The sequence below is a fragment of the Psammomys obesus genome, unplaced genomic scaffold, assembly GCF_907164565.1.
Source record: "Psammomys obesus unplaced genomic scaffold, mPsaObe1.curated_primary_1811, whole genome shotgun sequence".
Classification (NCBI taxonomy): Eukaryota; Metazoa; Chordata; class Mammalia; order Rodentia; family Muridae; genus Psammomys; species Psammomys obesus.
In genome coordinates this window covers 21,365,718-21,388,204 of record NW_026596073.1, presented here as the reverse complement: position 1 = coordinate 21,388,204, position 22,487 = coordinate 21,365,718, and the positions used below count along the sequence as shown (strand labels likewise).

General features: G+C 37.1%; 1 protein-coding gene across 2 annotated transcripts in view; it reads left to right on the top strand.

Moving 5' to 3' along the window:
• Window positions 1–22,487, top strand: part of Ect2 (epithelial cell transforming 2) — a 56,044-nt gene that overhangs the window by 3,963 nt on the left and 29,594 nt on the right. Inside the window, exons 2-15 of one of the 2 annotated variants that reach the window (XM_055625977.1) lie at window positions 738–889; window positions 1,469–1,548; window positions 1,654–1,746; window positions 3,763–3,945; window positions 4,570–4,659; window positions 5,480–5,587; window positions 8,369–8,442; window positions 9,756–9,886; window positions 10,309–10,424; window positions 10,523–10,585; window positions 12,019–12,241; window positions 13,834–13,970; window positions 19,137–19,256; window positions 20,911–20,979. In XM_055625977.1, coding sequence (XP_055481952.1) covers window positions 760–889; window positions 1,469–1,548; window positions 1,654–1,746; window positions 3,763–3,945; window positions 4,570–4,659; window positions 5,480–5,587; window positions 8,369–8,442; window positions 9,756–9,886; window positions 10,309–10,424; window positions 10,523–10,585; window positions 12,019–12,241; window positions 13,834–13,970; window positions 19,137–19,256; window positions 20,911–20,979 — 1,617 coding nt within the window. In that variant the 5' untranslated portion in view covers window positions 738–759. The remainder of the gene's footprint in view (window positions 1–737; window positions 890–1,468; window positions 1,549–1,653; window positions 1,747–3,762; window positions 3,946–4,569; window positions 4,660–5,479; window positions 5,588–8,368; window positions 8,443–9,755; window positions 9,887–10,308; window positions 10,425–10,522; window positions 10,586–12,018; window positions 12,242–13,833; window positions 13,971–19,136; window positions 19,257–20,910; window positions 20,980–22,487) is intronic. The other variant, XM_055625975.1, reaches the window with a different exon arrangement.

Here is a 22,487-nt window from a genome sequence, read left to right as displayed (position 1 = left end):
CTATCTATCTATCTATCTATCTATCTATCTATCTATCTATCTATCTACCTATCTACCTCCCTCCCTCCCTACCTACCTACCTACCTACCTACCTATCTATCAGTTTTTTGAGACAAGGTTTCTCTGTGTAGCCTTGGCTGTCCTGGACTCCCTTTGTAGACGAGGCTGGCCTAGAACTCGCAGAGATTTGCCAGCCTCTGCTGCCCAGAGTGCTGGGATTACAGGCATGCGCCACTGAGCCAGCTGACTATTTTTTAATTTATTTCTATAAACTAGGCCTGAGCTGTTTTATTTTATAGAAGGGAGAACTTAGGTTCATGGAGATTTTAAGACAGGGCCTCTTGTCAACCCCACATTGCCTCTGAATTCATGGTGTAAGGGATGATCTCCAACTCCTGATTTTTCTACCTCCAGCTCCTATGTGCTGAGATTATGAGCATGACCTCCTACCCTGCCACCTGGACCCAGCTTATAAATCTTGCATACACAAATGCAGCTTCTAATGTAGTGTTTCTGACACCTTTGGTCATCACAGATATTCTGCTTATCAGATGCTTATATTATGATTCATAATAGTAAAATTATGGTTATGAAGTGGCAATGAAATAATTTTATGGTGGGGGAGGAACTGTATTAAAGGTTTGCAGCTTTAGTAAGGAGAGAACCACTGTTGTAAGGCTTGTTGCAGTTGACCACATTTGTTTCATACGTTCATATTTCAAATTTTATTTTTTCAGCCTTCATAAAATATTACCAACAATGGCTGACAGCAGTGTATTAACATCTCCAACAGAGATAACTAGCTTGGCAGACTCTTCCATTTTTGATTCTAAAGTTACTGAAACTTCTAAAGAAAACTTGTGCATGGCATCTACTTCAAATGTTGATGGTAAGCTTATTACCTGCTTTTAAAAACACAGAATTATTATTTTAATCCTAAAGTACTTACTACTGATTTTTTGATAACTGATGTAACAGTTGTTAAGTTAAAACATGGGTATTCAGTAATTAGTGTTCTGTGTCTGCATTCTCTGTCCATCATTTGGGCTATTGCTCCCCCCACTTTGAAAAATACTTAACTGTTGCTACTGCTTTATTTGTATTGAGGCAGTCTAGCTGTACAGTTGTTTAGCTAGAATTTATTCATGGTTAAGGGAGGAGCCACTTGTATTTTACTGCTTTGTTAGATGTTCTTAAAATTTGATGCACTTTAGAGAGGGATGGGTCATGCTTCATAATGCTTCTTTGTGGGGCTGGAATTGTTTGTTGATGTTGTATGCTTTTTGATATAATGTATTTTCCCTTTTTAAAAAAAGTGATACATGGTCAAATATTTTTGTAGGAAATTTAGAATTAGGTTATTTTAACTTCTGGGAAAGTTCTGCTCCCAGAGATAGGACGAAGGCCTAGAAACTAATTGTGCTCTTGGTATCTTGTTACCATATTGAAATGTTTTACATTTTAATAGAAGAAATGCCTCAGGTTGAAGCAAGAGTGATAGTGGTCCAGGAAGCTGGGAAACAAGAAGATCTTCTAAAGGCCTTAAAGGTAAGGAATTTGGGTTTGTAGTTCATTTCTAAAGAGATTCTTCACCCTTCTTTGTAAATACTTTTCTATCTTTCATAATCTTATACTTAAGTCTCTTTTCTACAGACTGTTAAGATAATGGAAGTCCCTGTTATAAAGATAAAAGAAAGTTGTCCTGGAAAATCGGATGAAAAATTAATAAAAAGTGTTATTAATATGGTAGGTCAAGCATCTCATTGCATGTGGCATGCTTCACTTCCCTCGATTGAATTGCTTCACTCTAGTGATTGGAATCAGGCATGAGGTGTATTGTACACTCTGAATTAGAAATGTAGGAAGTAGTTTATTTTAGAATTCTAGAATTGGGTTGTTTCTAAAAGCCAAAACTATAGCATCTATTATAAATTCAAATTTTAGAGACATTGTTATTTTAAGTAAGGACAAAGATCTGATAATTTTCTTTATAGGTGTACTTTTCCACATTAATTTTATGTTTAGTTTAAATTCTTGCTTTTTTTTTCCAAAATATAAATAAGCAGTGATTAACGATTACGTTGCCTCACTATTTTCAGTATATCTAATTCTCTAGTCCAGCTTCATAATAATCATTATTTATTATATTTTGGCAGACTGAACCCAGGATCTCACGTATGCTAGGCAGCCATTTCACTACCAAGTTAACAGCCTGGCCCTCAGTTACATTGGTTTGCTAGGCCTGTTCAAACAAAGTAACACACATAGCTTACACAACACAGATAGCTTACACAGCAGAACTGAGTTGTTTCAATTTGGGGAGCTAGTCTAAAATCATTGCCAGCAGGTTTAGTGTCCCTGGAGGCCTCCCTTGGCCTGCACATGGCTTCCTTGCCACATCTGGCATGGCCTTGTTCATGTGTAGTACGTTGCTGCTGTTTATTTCATATGTTCACATTTCTTTTTACTTCTCTCTCTCTCTCTCTCTCTCTCTCTCTCTCTCTCTCTCTCTCCACTTTGTATTTTGAGACAAGGTTTCTCTCTGTGGACAGCCTTGGCTGTCCTGGAACTCTCTCTGTAGACCATGCTGGCCTGGAACTCACAGAGGTCTGCCTGCCCCTGCCTCCCAATTGCTGGGTTTAATGATGTACACCACCACCATACAGGGGATGTTCAAATTTCTTAAGAGCACCCAAATGAGATTGGATGAGGGCCACCGGGATATCGCGCGTTTAACTTTAGTTGCTTCTGTAATGTCCTTAGCCACATACGATTACATTGTGAGCTAAGGCATTCTTCATTTGGGTTAGCTTTCAACATAAGAATTTCAGGGACAAGTGATTTGGCCCATCACTTTCAAATTAAAGCCCAAATAATGTATTGATCTATTCAGAGTTATTTTTTCTCTTCTTTTCACACAGGAATTAACATTCAGTATGTTGAATTTTTTTTTTTAATGAAGCATTATAAGATACTTGCCTTTGTATATTATACATCTGTCCTATGCAGCCAAATTGGCTCATGCTCTCTCTACCATGTCTGTATTGAAATGAGGCTGTTAATTGGTATCCTTTTATCTTTTTAGGTGTTTTTTTATGTTTTTGAAGACAGAATGTATATTAGCAGTTTTCTTGGTCAGAAAAAAAAAAAAAAACACTGGAGATTATATACTTAATGCAGTGCATCAAAAGTACATACACTTGATTTCTTTATTTTTAAAGTGGGGCCTGGTGGTTGATGCTTCTAATCTTATCACTCAGCAGACTGAGGCCAGGAAGTTTGCTGAGGGCTTAAGGCTAGGCTGGGCAACATTGAAACCTTGCCTTTAAAAAAACAAAACAAAATAAAAAAGCTGTGGCAATAGCTCATTGGTTGACTGTTTGTCTAGCATGTTTGGAATTCAAGATTCATTCTTCATTACTACCAAAAACGAAAGCTACAACAACAGAAAGGACATTTTCTGGTGTTTTAGTACATCCAACTTAGCATGCCTTCTAGGTGGTTTATAGACCACAGAGCCATAGAGCCTAAGTTTATGTCTTCACAGTATCGATCTGAAAGTCTTAATGTGTATGGAGATATATGACCTAAGTAGAAAAATGTAGTTTTTCACTATTATATGTTATGTCGAGAGTTGTGTCCTTTAACACTTAAATTTTCTACAAATCTTAAAGATGTCAAAAAAGTACAGGAGTCATTGCTTATTTTATATGACCTATCAATTATTTTTATTTGTAATAACCATATGAAAAAAAAATCTAGGAACTTAAAGTGCCCTGTGTAAAGATGGACTCAATGGAAGAATTTGGAAGTTTGGATTCCCCGGAATTTGAAAATATATTTGTAGTCACTGACTTCCAGAATTCTGTCTTCAATGACTTGTACAAGAATGATTGTAGAATTGTTGGACCACCAGTTATACTCAGCTGTGCACAAAAGGGAGAGGTAAGAAACGTGCTTTTTTTTTTTTTTTTTCCTCCAAAGATTTATTATGTATACAGAGTTCTGCCTACATTTATTCCTCCACCCCAGAAGAGGGCACCAGATCTCATTATAGATGGTGTGAGCCACCATGTGGTTGCTGGGAATTGAACTCAAGACCTTTAGAGGAGCAGCGAGTGCTCTTAACCTCGGAGCCATCTCTTCAGGCCCCAAGATATATGCTTATCACGCACGACTTTTCAAGAGTAAATTTTTATTAACAAAATTTTTTTGAAACTTCATAATTAGAAAATCCTGTTACTTGTTGAGTGTATGTATCACTTAGAACAATTCATAGTTGCTGGGTGTGATGGCTCATGTCTAGAATTCTAGCATTTGGGGGTGAGTATAGGAGCATCAAGAGTCAAGTTCATTCTGGCTGCTTGGTGGGTTCTAGGCAGTCTGGCTTACTTGAATCTTCCGATATGGGGGGTGGGGGAAGTAACCATATCGGAAGATTCAAGTACACCTTGGGTATTGAAAAGTTAATTGGCAAGAAGAGAAATTGTTAACTCTAGGAAATGTTTTCTAAACTAAATGTTTTCTTAACTAAAAAGAAAGCTCATGTGTTTAAATTCTGCCCTGCAGCCCTTGCCATTTTCCTGTCGGCCGCTGTATTGCACGAGCATGCTGAACTTGGTGCTGTGCTTCACTGGATTCAGGAAGAAGGAGGAACTCGTAAGTGTGATGGCAGCTTAGCAGCCAAGACAGCTCCTAGTCACACTGATCCAAACTATTTGAACTGTTTTACTTTCTTGCTATTTATTAGTCTCATTGGTTAATTGAAGTTTTTTGTTAACACAAAATATTGGTATACAAGCCAAGTATAAAGTATTCTCACCACCATAAACAAGTCATAAAAACTTTTTTGGTTCACAATATTGTCTAAGTTGGAACTAGTAAATATTACTGTAATTTTGTGAGAAGTACATTGATGTTGCATAACTTAATATTAAAAGTCAGTGTATTTGGGGCTGGAGAGATGGCTCCGTGGTGAAGAGTACTTGTTGCTCATTAGAGGACAAAAGATTGCTTCCCAGCACCCCTGTCAGGTCGCTCACCACTGCCTGTAATACCAGCTTTTGGGGAGTCTGACCCCTCCTCTGGCCTCTGGTACCTACTTGTATGTGTGCATACTCACAGACACATAAATAAAGATAAACTCGTATGAAAAATGAAGTCAAATGTATTTGTTTGTTGGTGTATGACTTTGGCTTTGATCCCCAATATTGTAAAAAAAAAAAAAAAAATAAGGCAGAGAAATGAAAATAATAAATCTGGCCGTGTTTGAGCCAGTTGTCTGTTAATACACTCTCTTATTTGTCTCTATCGTTTTGCCTGTAACGATAGCAAGTGAATCTTTGAGAAAGTTTTTTTCTTTTTACATATAATTTAGCATTTATAAAAACCTTGTGTAAGTTTTGTAGTTATGCTAAATGAGCTATTAGTACAGATTTTGTTCAAATTAAAATCAATTTTGTTCAATTTTTCTTTTGAGGTCAAATTGGTGACATTGGTTCATCACATGGGTGGAGTTATTCGAAAAGAATGTAATTCCAAAGTAACACATCTGGTGGCAAATTGTACACAAGGAGAAAAATTCAGGGTATGCAAACTTACTCTTGTTGTTTTTTTCAGTATAGTACTCACTGCGCTAAAATGTTTTTTTTGTTTATATGTTATGAAATGGCCTCACACTATATAGTCCAGGATACTCTACAAATGTACAAATTATTTGGCCAGGCTAGCTTTGAAGTCATGAATGCCTGCCCTCCTGTTTCTCCTGTTCAATTTCTTCATAGGCATGATCTACCTTGCCTGGCTTGGGTTAGTAATATCACTCTTGTTGATTCTACCATTTATTAGGATCAGATTGAAGTTTGCCGTTGGATTGTTGAGTGAAGGGTTTGTGATGTAGCTCAGTTATAGAGTGCTTGCCTAGTATGAAGAAGGTCTCGTTTAGTCTGAGCACAAAAGTGAAGCAAAACACTCTTGAGTACAAATTTAAAGCACAATTTAATTTAAATTAAAACCTATGTTTTAATTCATTGTGGACCAGATTTTAAGAAGGCAGTAAAACTTAAGTTAGATGTTGAAATACGGTGTGATTGTGAGGCGAGGTTGGGGACAATTATTGCTGGTAAAGGCTGTATGACCAGTAGTGACAGGCCAGTCAAGGATTGTGAGAATGTCTCACTGTTGTCTTTATGTAAACATAGCCCTTTTATAAAATAATCCTCTGTCTTTGCATGTATAAATTATCTATCTATATATATATTTTTTAAAGGAGAATTAAAAAATCAGGAGAAAGTATTTTTCTGCCAAGAGAGAAATGTTTTTTGTTGGTTTGTTTTGATTGTGATAGGGTCTCTGTTATGTAACCCTATCTGTCTTGGAATTCAGTGGATAGGTAGGCCATGGTGGCCTGAAGCAGAGATTCCCGTTTCTGTCTCTCAAGTGCTGACATGTAGCCCTCTGCCCACCTGTGTGTCTAGTCTCATTCATGATCTCTTGCCTCAGCATCCGTCTGCTGGGATTACGGGACTGTGCTGCTGTGTCAGCAGAAACTAACTTAGTGGGGTATGAATCTGTTCTAAGTTGTAGTTGAGTGTTGCATTTGATTCATTTTGTGTGTCTGTGTTTGCATGTAGGTTAGTGCTTGTGCCGTGGCCCATATGTGTTCAGAAGACCCCATGCAGGCATAGGTTTTCTCCACTTACGTGGGTCCTAAGAATTGTATGACGAGTTCTTTACTGATTCATGTCACTGATCCTAGCTGAATTATCTTAACAAGAGTTTAATCATTTATTGCCACATTTTCAGTGTATTTATGTAGGAAATAGTAATTGGCTTGAATTTCCCTCAAGTTTGTTTTCACTTCTGTGTATTTGTATGTGTATTGTATGTGCATGCATGTTGAACATGTGTAGACCAAAAGAAAACTTATAGAGCAGTGGTTTTCAGCCTTCCTAATGCAGTGACCCTTAATATAGTTCCTCATCTTGTGGTGACCTCCTACCATAAAATTATTTTGTTGTTACTTCATAACTATAATTTTATTACTGTTATGAATTGTAATTTAGGTATCTGATATGCAGGATATCTGATATACAACCCCCAAAGTGGTCATAACCAGCAGGTTGAAAACCATTGGTCTATAGTATAATAATGTGAGTTAGCCAAGAATATATATATACACACACACCTGATAGGTATACATACCTTATATGGTGGAAGCATATCATAGGTGCATTTGAAAATTAAATAAACTTACCTAATTTATTCCTGTATACTAAGGAAGTAATATCATTCAATATTACTAGTAGACTTACAGTTTCCTATTGTAAAATATATCTAAAAGCTACTGTCTCAATCATTTTAAATTTGTAGTTCAGTGCCGTTAGCTACATCTACATTACTATGCAGTTGTTACAATCTAGCAATTAAATCTTCTTGAGGGTTTCTCTCCTCTTGCCTCAGAAAACACTTATTTTCTATCTTTGTAAATATCAGTCTTCTAAGTAGCACGTTAAGAGAAATCTTATTTTTGTTCTTAATTGTATTTTAAGTGTCAAACATTCTAGTAGCTCACACCTAGTAATGACAACTTACCCCCACCCCAAATATATGTATATAAACAGTATCAAAATCTTTATATAGGTTCACAAAATTTGGTTGGTAAACGGCATTCATTTATATGTCAGCTTTATGGTACACAAAGGAAGCTTTTCAATTGTTCATTCAGTACTCTATGACTAGAAGGTAGCACTATTGATAGAACTCGAGTAATATATGTTACCTTTGTTTCAAGACTATTGTGCTATTGTGAAAAAGGAAAAAAGTAATATGAAAATACAGATTGCTTTTTTTATAATGCTGCATCATTCTACATTAAGTTAGACAACAGGATTATTCTGGTAACTACAAGATCACAGGTAGTGTCTTCATATTTGTCTTAATGATATCAAGATCAGGGTTAGAGGTTCTGGTACTAGCTATAATGCCATGACCATCCTTCTGCCTTTACCCCTCCTCCCCCTCCTGGGTTGAGAACACTTGTAGAAGTTTGGTTCTCTTCAGTTTTTAGATCTTCCCTAGAAATCTCATTCTAGGAGTTTAGTGACTTAATCATGTGCTTTCTTTTGTATTCCTATTTTGGCCAGTACTTCCAAGGTGTGAAACAGGAAAAGGGAGAAAAAAATTTAATAAGGATGAATTTAAGAGTTCCATCTATAGGAAACAGAATAAAAGAGTTTTGGTACTATGGAACTTATTTTAATGTTACCATAACTTTAACATTATAATGTAAAATTTATACATAGAAGTACTTCCTTGAATGCAGTTATTTAAGATGAAAACTCATTGTAATTGATGTTAATATTCTTAGGTTGCTGTGAGCCTGGGTACTCCAATTATGAGGCCAGAATGGATTTATAAAGCATGGGAAAGACGGAATGAACAGTAAGTGCTTAGGAACCTATAGTTTATTGTGTGAATTGGACATCTTATTCATTTATATAAGAAACAATTTGTGTGTGTGCATGTATTTGTGTACTTGAGTGCATGTTTTTATACCACATTATACAGTGCCTAAGGAAGCCAGAAGGTAGCATTAGAGCCTCTGGAACTGGAGTTAACATGTGGGAATTGGGAATCAAACCTTTGGCCCCTGGAATCTCTCCAACCCAACATGTAATTAAAAAACAAAAAACAAGTACTTTTAGCATTTGTTTAAGGACAAAACTATGTGCCAACAAAACCTAAATTTATAGATAGTATAGAAAAACGATATTAATCTTTGAATAGCTTAGGAAATAAAACATAGATTATGAAACTGTTAATTGAAAGATTTGGTACATTGGGTTTGACTTTGTAAAATAATTTTTACAAATTAAAAAACCAAATTTTTGTGTGTGTATATATGATAGTATGTGTGGGCATGCATGCTACAGCACATATTTGGAGGTCAAGAGCTGATTGGAGTTGGTGTTCTCTGTTTACTATGTTAGGAGTTCTAGGGATGTGCCTTTGGTTGTTAGGTACTCACAGCAAGGGCCTCTAACTGCTGAGCTATCTCGCAGGACTGACTTTTGTAAGATCATTTTGGCTGCGAAGTCCAGATGCGCTGGTGGTGGAGGTATTTGCTATGACCAGCAGTTGATTCCCAGGGCTCCCATGAGGAGAATGGGCTTCTGGCCATTGTTCACTGACTTCCATGTTTGCAGTGTAGCAGCAGTGTGCACCATATGCACACAAACAAATACATTTTGATTATCATTAACATTATAACATTTATTAGATAATAGCTTAATGTTTCAGGTATTTGAATTAGGTTTTTTTTTTTTAACTTTATGTTTAGATTCATAGGAATTGGTGCTTAAATTTTATTATCTTTTTTCCTAACTTTGCAGTTGTTCATTTTTGCTCATGTAAAATTTCATGAAATTGTAGAATGTCTTTGTTGAAAAATTTCAAAAGCACAGCCAGATTTGAATGATTTGTGATTATTTTGTCAGATGTAAGGAACCCTCGGGCATGTATACATGCTGATTTCAGTTTCTACTAAGGAACATTCCAGACAACCCCCTCTTAAAAAAACAAACAAACAAACAGGCAAACAAAAGCAACTGTAGTTGTGAATACTTGAGGGCTTTATGTAAAATATTTTCAGTAAGTACATCGTGCTAAGGCTTGAAAATTATGACACCTCGCAAACTGATGTGCCTAGCTGATGGAATTTAAGCTAGCTTTACAAGTACACATTTTGTTCGTAGGTGTTTCTGTGCCGCAATTGATGACTTTAGAAATGAATTTAAAGTTCCTCCATTCCAAGATTGCATTTTAAGTTTTCTGGGATTTTCAGATGAAGAGAAACACAGTATGGAAGAAATGACTGAAATGCAAGGTAACATAACATGATGTAGTGTGGTTAATATTGTCCAGAAACAAGCATCTGAGCATACCTGTGAGACACTTTCCAGACTGCACTAATGTCAGTGGAAGACTCACTATCGATGGGAGTGGTACATTCCTTGCATACAATGAAGGAAGGGAGTTGAACACTGCATTTATTTTTCTGCTTCCTGCAGTTTGATTAGCTACCTCCTGCTTCTGCTGCCATGACTTACCTGCCATGAACAGACTACCCTTGAACTGAGCAAAATAAATCCTTTGAGCCCTTATCAGAAATGATTGATATCATATAAAAGTTTTCTACATTTAATTCCTCAGGCTTGCTTAACCACTTCCGAATAAATAGCTGCTTTAGAGTTGGAGAATTGAAGAGCAGTTATTTGGCTGATTTGTCTGTGTTCCTATTTTCTTTAGGAGGTAGCTATTTACCAGTTGGGGATGAAAGGTGCACTCACCTTATTGTTGAAGAGAACACAGTGAAAGAACTTCCATTTGAACCTTCAAAGAAACTTTTTGTTGTCAAGCAAGAGGCAAGTAACTACAGAATGAAACTACTTAGCTTTACCAGTACTGTAGCTTCTGTGCTAAGGTAAATTGAAAATCTTAATTCAAATATTTTTCTCTCTAGTGGTTCTGGGGAAGCATTCAGATGGATGCTCGTGCTGGAGAAACTATGTATTTGTTTGAAAAGGTATGTTTTTGCTCTTGGTTCTGTGAATTTGTTGTGCAAATTGATACTTTTGTATCCAGAGCATTTAGAAGCATGCTATAATTTATATTTCTAGCTGTTTAGAAGAAATAATTGAATATATATATCTACATATGTATACACACAGTTATATATGTGTATGTGTGTATATTTTAGTTTCTTTAGACATGATTTCTCTGTATAGTCCTGGCTCTCCTGGAGCTTGCTCTGTAAAGCAGACTGGTCTTAAACTCAGAGATCTACCTCCCTCTGTCTCCTGAGTGGGATTAAAGGCCAATATCCAGCAAAAATTGTTATTCTTAGTGTATATAAATTTAAGTGAAACTATGCAGTGCAATGAGTCTTTTACTATCCTAACTAGTTTTATGTCAGCTTCACACAGAGTCATTTGGGAAGAAGGAACCTCAATTGAGGAAAGATGCCTACCAGATTGGCTGTGGGCAAGCCTGTGTGTACATTGCCTATTGGTGTGGAAGGGCCCGCTTCACTGTTAGCTGTGCTGTCTTTGAGCTGGTGGTCCTGGGAGCTATAAGAAAGCAGGCTGAGCAGTCCATGAGGAGCAAGCATTTCTCTGTGGCCTCTGCTTCAGTCCCTGCCTCCAGGTTCCTGCACTCACTTTTCTGCCTAATGGATGGGCTATAAGCTGTAAGATAAAATAAGAGCTTTCTGCACCAAGTTGCTTTTGGTTAGGGTGTTTTACCACAATAGTAGCAACCCTAACTAAGACATTTAATATAACAAATTATTCTCTGCTGATTTTTGATGATACCGTCAACAGTAACACCCTATCTTTAGAAACTTAGAGCCCTACTAGGTCAAATGTGTGTTACAACCGAATATTGTGTTCTGGAGTCTCATTCTGAGAGACTGGAGGATTGGCTAGGACAAGTCAATATTGAACCAACATCCTAGGCTAACCAGGTAAAGACATTAGCTAGAGGTAAGGAAAGCTCGAGACAACATTAAGGTAGACTCTTGTTCTTGATGTAGAATTCTTTAAAGCTTAAATTTGCTTTAGATGAAAGAACTCTTAAAACTCTTGTTTGAACTTCGAATATTTTTCAGGAAATGCTGGTGTATTCAGTTCCTTCCCTACTATATTCCTGAGATATAAGGAAAAGAATTTGTGGCTCATCCTCTCTCAGTTCATGCCTTAAAAAGAGTAGCTAGCAAAAATATAGTCTAAAGATGGTTATTCAGTGGAGAAGGTGCCCTGAGGAGTGGGAAAAGTATTAGATTGTTATTTATAGTGATGTCTTGACCATTCTTTTTTATGGAACTTCTGAATTGCCTATAAGATAAGATTGTGAGAATTATGTACAAAATTCAGAGTTTTGTCCATGAGATGCATCTGTCATGTTCTTATCTCAGTCAGAGCAATGTAGTAAAGTTAGGCTTTTGTGCTTTGATTTCAGGCTAATACTCCTGAGCTCAAGAAATCAGTGTCTCTGCTTTCTCTAAGTACCCCAAACAGCAACCGCAAAAGACGAAGATTGAAAGAAACACTGGCTCAGCTCTCCAGGGACACTGACCTCTCCCCTTTCCCTCCTCGTAAGCGGCCCTCAGCTGAGCATTCCCTCTCTATTGGATCACTCCTTGATATCTCCAACACACCTGAGTCTAGCATTCACTATGGAGGTAATTCACACCTTGCACAATTAATCTTTAAAATGGAATTAACTGGAATGACTAATACATTAAATCCCCACTACAGTGAATTTATAGGAAAGGCTTTTCTGTTAATTACCCTTGTTCTAATTGAGGAAACAAGACTCCTCGAAATCTGGGTGAGGTGATACACCCCTGTAATTCCAGGACTGATCAGGTAGAGACCACAAGATGATTTTAAGACAGGCTGGCCAATATGAGACTGCCATAAAACAAAACAACAAAAACCCAGAAAAGAAAAAGAAATACCATAAAACAATTGTGCACAATAATGCTTTTGTTGAGTGATTGTTTCCTCCGGGGAGTTAGGAGCTGCCCTGGGCAGTAGCTGGAAAATGACAGCAATTGCTTACACCCCTCCACCGCCCCCCCTCCCGCTCCCCCTGGAGATCCCAGAGAGAGGGTTTCTCGGCGTAGCCTTGGCTCTCCTGGAACTCACTCTGAAAACCAGGTTGGCCTCAAACTCGGCAATCCGCCTGCCTGTGCCTACTGAGTGCTGGGATTAAAGGCGCGCACCACCATCTGGCCAATGACAGCAATTTTAAAAGACTTTTTGTTTGTTTGCTTTCTTGAGACAAAGTCTTATGTAGCTGGGGCTGGTCTTAAACTGTTGATCCTTCTCAAGTGCTAGGTTTATAGGCATGCACTACCACACCTGTCTTAATTTTAACAATAAACAGAATTATAAAAAATGCTATGGAGAAAATGAGGTAGAATGAATAGGTAGAATTTGGAGGAGGGTGCTGTCACTTTGTATTGAACTGACAGGAATACTCCTATAATTAACCCAGTTTTGATCACCAGTATTTCTTTACTCTGAGAATATGTAGCATTGTCTAGATTTAAGATACAAAAGGTAAAAGCTTTTGACTCCATAGTGTTCTCTACTAACTGTCCCACATGCCGGGGAGTGCCTTTCCACTACATTACCAGCCTGTGTTTTGAGACAAGAAGGAGAATAACTGTAGTTTAGGGTGTCCTTGAAGTCATGCTTTCCTTCAGCACCTGAATGACAAGATTGTAGATACGCTTCACTATAGCTAGTTTGAATACATTTCTTAACCACCTAACAGTCATAACAAACTGTTAAACCATGAGTAACATGAACCACTCTGCTCTATTTTAGATTTGTCTAATCAGGTCTTAATCATGACCCGATTACTAGGCCCCGTCCCCAACAACAACAACAAACTTTTGTATTTTAGTTTAGAATCCAATCTAGGATATACATTATTTCCATCATTTAGTTTCTTCTCATTTAAGGAACTTCCCTTTAATTTAATGACCTTGGCAAATTTGAAGAGTATAAGCCATTTATTAGTAAAATGTCTGTCAGTTTAATTGGTATTAAGATTGGCCCTAAAACTTTATATGCCATGTGAGCTTCTACCATTTAGCTATATTCTCAGCTCAGAATCAATGATCTTTTTGATCATTGCATTTTTCTGTCCTTATTCCATGAGGAAATTTTACTTTAACAGAAATCCCTATGGTGGTACTATATTTTTAAGTCTGTATAATGTTTAGGTCTGCCTACCAATTGAACCTTTCTTCCTTTTCAGAAACACCTAAGTCTTGTACTAAGTCTTCTAGAAGTTCTACTCCAGTTCCTCCAAAGCAGTCAGCTAGGTGGCAAGTGGCAAAAGAACTCTATCAGACTGAGAGTAATTATGTAAATATACTGGCAACAATTATTCAAGTGAGTATGAGTTTGGTTGTAAAATGATTCCTATTGTTTAAAAGGCTGTTTTCCTTTCCTGTAAAAGTAAATTTTATTCTCCTGAATTAAGTCGTCTTTGAGGCTTACTGTTCCTGTCTGCTAACCTAGGCCCAGTCCTGGAAATTTCTTGCCTCTGTACAATCTATTATAGGCTGAGAACTACATTTGGGTTCTTACAGCTTTCACATTGTTCAGATACTGATTTACATTTAGAAGCAATAAAATTTTTTGATATTTGTGTTCCAGGGAATTTGCACTATTTAATGCTGCATATTCGTGAAAGAAGATAGTCTAAACAATAGCTGAGAAGCTACACAATACTAATGGCAGTATTCGTGTGATCCATTAAATGGGCAGTAGTTAGAAATGTTTAATGCTTCGCTTACCTATACCTAAGTGTTGTTTGAGTTGGGCATAAAGATGTAGACTTGTAAAGTCAGTAATGTCAGTGTGCGTCAGGTTGAGACAGAAAGTTGAGACCAATAGTCTGTATGAAAACTGTCTCAACTGATTCTCTAACCAAGGACCATGCATGGATGTAACCTAGAACCCCTGCTCAGACATAGCCCATGGCAGCTCAGTATCCAAGTGGGCTCCCTAGTAAGGGGAATAGGGACTGTCTCTGACATGAACTCAGTGGCTAGCTCTTTGACCTCTCCACCCCCAGTGGGAGGATCAACCTAGCTAGGCTACAGAGGACATTGCAGCCAGTCCTGGTGTGAGACCTGATAAGCCAGGGTCAGATGGAAGGGGAGGAGGACCTCCCTTATCTGTGGACTTATAGTGGGGCAGGGAGGAGACGAGGGAGGGAGAGTGGGGTTGGGAGGGCATGAGGGGAGAGGACTACAGCTGGGATGCAAAATAAATAAACTGTAATTAATATAAAAAATCACTAATATATGACGATTAGTGTTTATTGCCAACTTGACACAATCAAGAGTCACTTAGGAAGGTAGTCCCAAAAAAAAATGTGTACCTTAAAAAAAGAAAACTGTCCCAGAAAACAGACCAAGTACCAGAACAAAAAACCTGTGTAGTACTTCTGATGAAAAAGACAGCAGTACTTTAAATGAATCCCAGTGGCATTAGAATTACAGTGCAAAAGAAGTTTCAGGTTCTGTAAGATAGTAACAGAACATTATTGCCATGTGTAAAGTAGTTTTAGATAGGGAATGAGATCATTTGACTTACTGTGGAAGTCTTCTATCTTATCTTAGAACAATAAAAATAAGCTTTAGTTTTTAACTGATTTTTTCCCCCTTTGAAATAATATCAGAAGATACTGTAGCCCAGGCTGGACTCAAACTTGCTGTGTGCTTTGACCTTCTGGTCTTCTTGTTTCCACTCCTACAGTGCTGGAACTATAGATGTGCTCTACCCTGCTAGGTTTGTGTGGTGCTGGGGGTGGAAAATAGGGCTTCCTCCATGCACTGCATATTAGGCAAACCCTGCTAAATGAATTGTATCCCTAGTCTTAGTGTTTTTTTTTTTTTTTTCTCCCTACTCTTAGTCTTTAAATGACCTTCATGAAAAAAAAATTTTTTTGAGACGTGATTTTATGCACAGAAACACAAAAATAAAACAAGTACAGTATAGAACAAGTAAGGAACGGCAAGAAGGCCTGGGGAGCATGCTCAGATTAAAGTGTTTGCTGGACAGGTGTGAGGCCTGAAGATTGGATCTCCAGAACCTTCTAACTGCTGCCTGGCTGAGCTCTGATCTGTAATTGCAGCCTCGGAAGTTAGTGTGGATCCCTAGGGCAATTTGACTCAAACTGGCTGGCTCTGGGCTTTACTGAGAGGGCCTGCTTCAAGGTGGAAGAGCCATGGAGGATGATTCTCAGCATCAGTGTTAGGCTTCCAGGTGCACACACATGAACATGTCTCCAGGGAAAGTACGTATGCAACATACATGGTTTTAGTCTTTACATCATTAATACAACTAACCCAAAACTTAAGCTACACAACAGTTTATACCTTCCAAAACATAGGCACAGGCAAAGCTGCCTTCCCCACCCCTGGTTTTTATAAGTAGCTGAGCATGGTAGTAGATAACCAAAACCCCAATACTTGGAAGGCTAAGGTAGGAGGAAAAAAACACAAATTGTAGACCAATGTGGACTATGTAGCAAGAGCCTATCTTCAAAAGACAGAAGCAAATTCTGGGTATTTGTTTGATCTGGGTGGATAAATTAAAATTAAGTGATTTTTTAAAAATTGGTTCCAAAAGAAGAAACACAAGTCCTAAAACCTATCTTAAAGAGAATGCTCTTGGCTGGGGTTAGTTCACTGGTAGAGCTGTAGTCTTAACACACGCAATGCTGCATTCACTCATTAACACCATGGTTTGGGGCCGTGGGAGAAAGGACAAGAAAGCACTATCATAAATACAGGCCACAGCACTTTAAATAACCCTTTGCTGAGTTTATGCTGAGAAAAGTGCCATGAAACTTTGCTCAGTGTAATATTTTCACATGTTTATTTAAAAAAAGTTTCAGTTGACTGGGCACGGTGACTCCTGCAAATAAGCCAGTTCCCTGGAGGCTAAGGCAGTAGGATGGCTGTGAGTGGAAGTGTAGAAATACGGAGGGCAGAGACAACTCTGAAGAGCTGGATATCTGACAGTCATGTGAATTCTGAAGATGGAGGTTGTCAGGCTTGGTGGCAAGCATCTTTACCTGCTCAGCTATCCTGACAGTCCTTTTTTACTTTCATTCACTCCCTTCTGCCTTTTTGTGCTATTGCCATATATGTTAAGACTCAAACAACCTTTATTATTCTTATTTGACTAGTAGCTTTAAATATTTAGTTGTTCTTGAAGGGTATATACAGCTGTATGAATTTATATGGAAACTTCTGTGGCTACAGCCAGAAGTCAGAACTGTTCTGTCTTCTCACATCTCCCTGGAATCGTCTAACTAGAAAGTGTCTATAGCTTCTTTCCCCCTTTTCCTTGTATTTCCCCTCCTCTCCCTTCCCCTTTTTCCTTTTTTCTGACAGTTTTGCTCTCTAGGCTGTCTGAGCTCCAACATTTGGTTCTTTAACTCTTCTTTGCCCTTGCTAAAACATGTAGTGTTTGTCAAATTTTTACATTGTGTTATTTCCTTCCTGAGTTTTGAGAGTTCTTTGTATGTAATTTTGAGTTTTAGTCCTTTGTCATGTGTGTTATTTTCAGTATTTTTTAATTGTTTATAACTAAGAAAAATTCTAAATATCTTAGGAAAAAAATTTATTTTTTATTAAAGGCCTATTTTTTGTTTTTATTCTCATTTATGTTTTTGAGGTCATGTCTACAAATTTTACCTAATTCTAAATCATGAATATTTTCTTCTATAAATTCATAAACTTAGAATTTGCTTTCAGGCCTATGCTCTATTTTGAGTTAGTTTTTGCAAATGGGGTTTTTATTGGGGCTGATATTAATTTACGGCTATCACAGATGGTGTTTCGAAGACCATTCTTTGAGTGGCTAATAATCACTTACCTGTGTTTGCTTATTTGTTGTTGGATTGTTTTTCCTTTTTTCTTTATGCTTTTGTCAGAGTGTAAAGTAGCCCATGCTGTTCTCAAACTATATGGTGGAGGATGACCTTGAGCTCTCGCTCTTTCTGCTGCTTTCCTTCATGTTAGGATTGTTAGTGTGGTTTTATATTTATATAAATTACATCAGTTTTCACTTTGGGATTTTAGTTATATTGTACACACCATCTTGAATATTGTTGTTTTCTATTATGAAATAACTTTGTTTCTTCACATATTTCTAGTATCAAATTTTCTCTTATCTACAGAAAGTCCTAGAATATTGATTGACTTTGTCTTGAAACACCTAGCTCAACTAGCAAGTCTTTCACTGTGTTGAGTCTTTCAGTGTATGATTGTGTGGCTACATTTGTTTAGGTCTTATTTCATCTGTCAGCTCTCTGGTTTTGAAATTGTGCATCTTATACTCAAGTGTTGAAGTTTTCTTTTCTTTTTTTTTGTATTAGATGCTGCTGCTTTTTACATAAATATTTTAACTTTTGAGAGATAGGATCTTACTATGTAGACCAGGCTATCCTGGAACTTGCTATGCAGACCAAGTTGGCCTTAATATCACAGAATCCACCTACAGCCTCCCAAGTACTGGGATTAAAGTTGTGAGCTGTCATGCTCAGCATAAGTTTTGTTTTAGATTTATTTCTGGGTCATATGAATAAAATGTACATGCATTTTGTGTCTATTTGTGTGTTGCCCTTTAATCCTGTGACCTTGCTGGACATAGTCATTATTTGAGGTTTTTTTTCCTTTTCTTTTTTCTTTTAATACTCAGTACAGCAGGACCAGTTCAATAGCTAAAAACAGTTGCCTTAAAAAACCTTAGAGTTTGATCCCAGCATCCCAAGGTGGAAGAGAAAACTGACTTCTGAAAGTTGTCCTCTGACTTTCACATGTGCCCTTTGCATGTGTTACCCATGCTTTCTCCCCATCTCCCCCCCCCAGATGTACAATGATGGTAATAATAATAATAATAATAACAACAACAACAACAACAACAATAGTAACTGGACAGAGTCCAGGTCTTCTCATATAAGATTAAGAAATCTAATTTCTTTGCTACTGGATTTCTATGAAACCATTTCTAAAATATTTAATAAACTATTATTATTTATCTAGAAATCTTATTGCTTTCTTCCTTATGAATTGAGTCAAAAAGTAAGAATTATTCTTTCACTAGTTCTAAGAATTTGTTTGGTTTCCTTAAAAAAAAAAAAGAGAACGATTTATTTTTATTTTATGTGTATGGATGTTTTGCCACAGTGCCTGTGAAACCAGAAGAGGGCATCGGATTCCCTGAGACTGCAGTTATGGAAGGTTATAAACCACCTTGTGGGAGTTGGTAACTGAACCAGTGTTCCCTGGAAGAGCAGCCAGTATACCTTACAGTATCCCCCCCACATACACACAACACACATCATGTGTGTTCATGTGCACGAAGTATATCAGTATAAGCATGAAGATAAAATGTTATGAGAAAAATTGTCAAATATAGGAAAATACCTTCCTTGACTTTTCTGATGTTGACATCACTGTTTTATCATAACTGCTTATATTTTAGCCTTCCCCCCCCACCACCACAGTTTGCTTAAACCTGATTTCCCCCATTTAGTTGTTTCAGGTACCCTTAGAAGAAGAAGGGCAGCGTGGTGGGCCTATTCTTGCACCTGAGGAGATCAAGACTATTTTTGGGAGCATCCCAGATATCTTTGATGTACATATGAAGATAAAGGTAAATTGTGCTTAAAGGACAATAGCATTATTTTTTTGGGTTATTCTAACATTTGAGGTATTTCAATCCAGCCACATAAATCAATTTTGTGTGTAAAACTTATGTCTCACTGTGTAGCTGGCTTTGTGCTCATGGTGGTCCTCCTGGCTCAGGTGGGGATTATATGCTTAAGATACTACTCTAGGTTTAAATATGGTAAGTGTCTTGAATAAAAATAATTTTTAAGACATTGTATATGTATGACTATTTTGCCTGCATGTTTGTATGCCCAACATGTGTGTGCTTTGTACCCACAGAGGTTAGAAGTTGGCATTCATTGGATTCCCTGGAACTGGAGTTATATATAGGTGTTGGTGCTGGAAATTGCACCTGGATTATCCAAAAGAGCGATCATCCTCTTGACCCCTGAGCCATCTCTCCAGCCCATTCAAACTTTCATGATCATTTTATGCTTTAGGATGATTATGAGGAATTTTGTGGACCAGGGATTAGCAAAATTATGGTTTATAGGCTGTGTCCACCCCTGTTTCACTAAAGAGTCTTAACAGTAGAGCCTGTTCATTTTCATACTTAACTTTTTCTTACATTATATTTTGATCATATTCTTTCCCCTCCTCTTCCTCAGTTTTACCCAACTTTGTGTTCCTTGTCTCTTAAAAAAGAAAAAAAAAAAAAAAAACCAATAAAACCCAGCAAGACAAGATACACAAAAGCAAAAAAACAAAAAACAACAACAACAACAACAAAAAAAACCCGTATAAAAGAGAAAAATGTGGAGACCATTTTGTGTTGACCAACTGCTTCTGGGTATGGAGTGTGGTTGATAAATCCAGTGGCACTGCATTGCAGGAAATAATTTTCTGTTTCTCAGAAGTTACCAGCTCCAAATAACTTCTTGGTTAGGGCTAGAGGTTATTTCCCCTTTTCAGTGATCAGATGTTGTCTAGCTTGAACATGTGCAGTCATATGCAACATACTCGACTGCTGCCGTAGTCTCTGTGAGTTTATGTGTTCCATTGTATTGTGTCTGGAAGATGCTGCTTGCTTGGATTCATCTACCACCTCTGGCTCTTACAGTATTTCTGCCTACTCTTCCACATACATCTCTGAGCTCTAAGGAGAGAGGTTTGATAAAGGCATCCCATTTAGGACTCAGTGTTCCTTCTCTTCACTATTCATTTGCATATTTTGTATGGTTGCTTCTATTCTGCAGAATTCAGTACTAGTTACAGAAGACATATGGCCTTGGAATATTTACCATCTGTCCCTTTTAGTACAATTTGCTTGACCCTGCTACAGGTTATAATTTTTAATGATGTGTTAAATTATTTGCTACAGCAGCAGTTTTAAAAATAGCCTTTTCATAATTAATAAGGCCAATCAATTTTATAGTTAGTAAAACAAAGCATTGATCTTTCAATCATAATGGGGAATTAGGATTTGCTTGCCTGACAGTGCTATTTATATTTTCTTAATTAATTCAAAGGTTATTTTCCTTGTAGACAAAATCTAATTCTTTGTTGAGACAAAAAGCTTGCACATAACATTAACATACTGCATAAAGTGATTTTTTTTCCCAGCAAAAGATCCCATAAATGTTATTAGATGTGTAAGGAGCTGTCGAGTTTAAATGTTTCTATTTGTTCTATTTCAGGATGATCTTGAAGACCTCATTGTTAACTGGGACGAGAGTAAAAGCATTGGTGACATCTTTCTTAAATATGTAAGTGTTTGTTTTGCAGTTTCAAGGACTTTTAAAAGAGTTCAAATTTAAGTAGTATCTCATTAAGGTATGACAGGGAAGGAACTGAAAATACCATTTAAATATTTCACATGGTTATCAGATACACTAGACTTGTTCTTGACTTTTGAAACATGCTTTCAATATGCCCAGCTGAACATAAGAGTATCATTGGAAGACAGTTGTGTGGTGACTTTTATGCAAAATTATTTGCTATCCCCAAATGGTTATGTATTTAAGATTTAAAAATTTTGCATATATATTTATATATACACATTATATATGTATGCACACACATGCATACATATATATACACACATATATATGTGTATATATATATATACACACACACACATATATATGTATATATATATTTGATATCTCTGCTTGTCTGCTTCTGTTGAATTTGCCTTCCCAATTAGGATTAAAACCACAAAGAACCACATACCAGAAGATGTAGCTCAGGCAGGTGCTTGCTTAGTGTTCATCACACATTGTATGTAGGTGAGAAAGAAAGAAACTAACCATTTAAGGCTAAAGGTCAGGGTAGTTCGGTGTTAGAGTGTTTGCTTACAGGGCGCAGACTAGATGCAATCTCTAGCACTTTTAAAAAATCCTTCAACAAACAAACAAAAAGACAAGCCAGAGTATAGTTGCATATACCTTTCCTTCCTGCACTTAGGAAAGAAAATTGTGAGTCTGAGGCCCTCCTGGACTATACAAGGATATCCCTGTCCCAACAAACAGACAAAAACCGTGTAGCTTAAATTTAGGAAGTAATTCATTTTGTACTAGGCATGTGGCTTATATCTGTAATCCCAGCACTTGGAAGCTGAGCAGGAGGATTGCTATGAGTTTGAAGCTAGCCTGAATCCAAGGTGAGACCCTGTCTTAAAACAAAACAAAACAAAAAAACAGAAAATATTTTCATCTTCTTGAGGTCCTGTGAGTGTGAACAGCTCTTGTTTGAATCTCTTAGGCTGGATTCTGCATTTGCATGCCTGATGTTCTTTCTACAACGAGTGCTTTTGTTTTCTGAGACCGTCTTCTCTTTTTATAGATGTTTCTTCAGCTTGTTTGAGGATTCTAAACACAGAAGTCATTAATGTATTTATTTGATGACTATTATTATGTTTAATTAGCCAAGGCATTTTTTGTTTTTAAATATTTTACTTTTTGATTTTAGTGGACTATATATATGTATGTGGGTATGTGCACATGTGTGCAGGCAGGTTCTTACAAAGCTAGAGGCTGTATTAGATTTCCTGGAACTGGAGTTACAGGGAATTATGAACAGGCTCTGCCCCATGTGAGTACTGGGGACTAAACTTGGGGCTGCTGCAAGAGCAATAAATTCTCTTAACAGCTATGCTAGCTTCTTAGACCATATGTTTTCTTTAAGTCCTTTAAGCATGTCTTGGCTAATACGATTGATATTTTAATAGTGTTTTGGATTCTTCAACAAACAGTAACATGCATTTTTAGGCTTG